This window comes from Vollenhovia emeryi, unplaced genomic scaffold, assembly GCF_000949405.1.
Source record: "Vollenhovia emeryi isolate VEMERY1.0 unplaced genomic scaffold, V.emery_V1.0 DF939532.1, whole genome shotgun sequence".
Lineage (NCBI taxonomy): Eukaryota > Metazoa > Arthropoda > Insecta > Hymenoptera > Formicidae > Vollenhovia > Vollenhovia emeryi.
Genome location: NW_011966834.1, coordinates 6,378 through 8,772, shown reverse-complemented (window position 1 = coordinate 8,772; position 2,395 = coordinate 6,378). Strand labels below are relative to the sequence as shown.

The 2,395-nt window shown below is 39.4% G+C and overlaps 1 protein-coding gene across 1 annotated transcript in view; it reads right to left on the bottom strand.

The window, feature by feature from the left end:
* Positions 1 to 1,728, bottom strand: part of LOC105557284 (protein yellow-like) — a 5,177-nt gene extending 3,449 nt beyond the window's left edge. Inside the window, exons 1-2 of the mRNA XM_012004481.1 lie at positions 1,597 to 1,728; positions 393 to 1,269 (exon numbers count right to left, since the gene is read on the bottom strand). Coding sequence (XP_011859871.1) covers positions 393 to 1,159 — 767 coding nt within the window. The 5' untranslated portion in view covers positions 1,160 to 1,269; positions 1,597 to 1,728. The remainder of the gene's footprint in view (positions 1 to 392; positions 1,270 to 1,596) is intronic.
* Positions 1,729 to 2,395: the final 667 nt, after the last annotated feature.

Sequence of the window (2,395 nt, the reverse complement as noted above, 5' to 3'; positions counted from 1 at the left end):
TAATAATTTAAATTTTAAAAGAATTTTAAGAAATTTATATAAAGGGGAAGATCATAAAGAGAGGAAAATTAATAAACATAGGAATGAAAAGGAAAACAGAATGTTATAAGTACTGTTTGTCACTTCTCTGTTTTGTGAAGTACTGTGATATTCTTCATATTATGATATTTTCTAGTCTGAAAAAATACTGTTATTCTCCTAAAGTAATGTTTCTCTCTTGCTCTTGCTCTCCTTCTATACGTATGATTGCTACTTGATTGTGAATAAAACATGACAGAATATATTTTTAGGGAATAAGAGACAATTTCATTGAAAAAGAGGGCATTGGTTCTGATGACTTTGCAAAAAGGAATTGATTGGATCTCGTGTAAAAAATACAGATTTGAGAATACCTGTTGCTACTGCTCGCTGGTGAAAGCGCTATGCCATCCACGTGTACGGGATTGATTACATGCGTTTTAGCTACCATAAATCCAACCGCTTCCGATTTCGCCTTCATAGAATCGTGCCGAATCTTCCAGGAGTTGTTATCCTTTAAAGAATACACAATGATGCCGGGATCGGTAGTGTCAGTATCGGTGATGTATGCCATGCCACCGTCCTCGTGATCAAGAACAATGTCATTGAGGTACGCGTTTGTGCGACGTGCCACGTGCTCAGGAAATTGGTAAGAACGGAGGATTTTGCCATTGTCCTCGAGGTCGAGAATAACAAGGCGCGGCGAGCAGATTTTCGATTCCCTGAGAGACGTAGGTCGGCCGGTGTCGAGCGCCCACATACGACCCTTGGGATCAATCTCTATACTATGGACCAGTTGGAACGCCGCGCAGTCACCCAGCTTCTGCATGTCCCAATTGGGAAAAGCTTCTAACTTGGGCGCTGTCATGCCATTAATTGGTTTTGCTGACGTAGTGCCCAGCGTCACCGGTACGCCGTCTTTCCATCGCGGTAACGTCAGATACATTTTGTCCTTCCAAAATTTCACAGTGGTGATAAAGTTGTTTGCCGGTATGTATTCGCCTCGTGTTACAGCGTATTGTCGTTCCTCGTCTGAAGGCCAGTGGAAATCAATCGACTTCCATTCAAACATCACTTGAAATGGCTCGTGGCACAGCACTACAGTGGCCAGAAAGGCCAGTAGCATCAATCGCTCCATCATTAAAATCGATAATGTCTTTGATATAGTGCGAGAATCACTAAAATTATCTTATCTCTCGTCCTTCTTCGCAGATCCAATGCTATGTACCGCGTAGTTGTTTAAGCTTGTTTCTATAAATGCACGTAAAAATATTTCAGCAGGTTGAATTTTGAGATATTAAAACGAGCGAAAAGTATTTTATCAGTATAACTTTTCATTTCAATTACGATAATTTTGAACGTTATTTGTTTAGTACATAAGCCAACCCTTTAACAAAGTTAACACGGCTTTCTATAAATATCAATTTATACAGCTCTTGTTTATTATGAATAAAATCGTTAATTTATTATTTCTTTTTTTGTGTATAGAATATGGATCTGAAGAAGATAGTTATAAGGTTGCAGAGAATATCGTCACAAAAAACGCGTAACCGGAACAATTTGCCAGTCTTCGCTTACTTCTCGATGTAGTTTATTTTTGTACGTAGCTCCGTTGATCCGCGCGCACCAAGATTTGTATATCAAGTACAACGCGTCGAATGATCGCGCAACAACGATCGCGATTTGACTAACGAGAGGCGCGCGGCGCGGCACCACCGCCGCCGTCGGCGATGCTCCGGGAGACGTCGGATCTCCCACCCGTTCGTTCAAAGTGTATTTACACGCAGCCGGAGACGAGAGGAAGATGTCGCTTATGTTACGCCAAGCTACGCAGATGATCAAGTGACACAGAGATGCGAATTGTCGCGCTCTGCTGAACCGCTCCATAAATTTTCGGTCCAGTGATGTAATCCCGTCGTGAAAATAGACGATTCATTAACACCATTAGTTTTAGGGTAAACGAGCGGACAATAAATTCCTTTATTATAATCTCCCAGATATTGCACAATCCGTATGATTTATTATTGCTGTTAGTAAGAGCAGAAAAACAAGAACACCAAAAGATTAATAAATCATATCTGGCAATTAAAATTCTTATTGCGAAAAATATCCTGGCTGGGGTAATATTTTTCGCAATAAGAATTTTAATTGCCAGATACGGTCGATAAAAATCACGGATGTTGTTATATGATTACATTGATCATTTTACTTTTCCTCTTCATTCCTTTGTTTTAAAATATATACAATATATTAATTAAAAAACATTAAACGCACACACGCGCGCGCGCACGTATAAACAAATTAAAAGTAAAAATAGATATACGTTATATGTATATTAATTTCGCTGATAGTGTTAGTACTAGCTTTTTTCGACTCC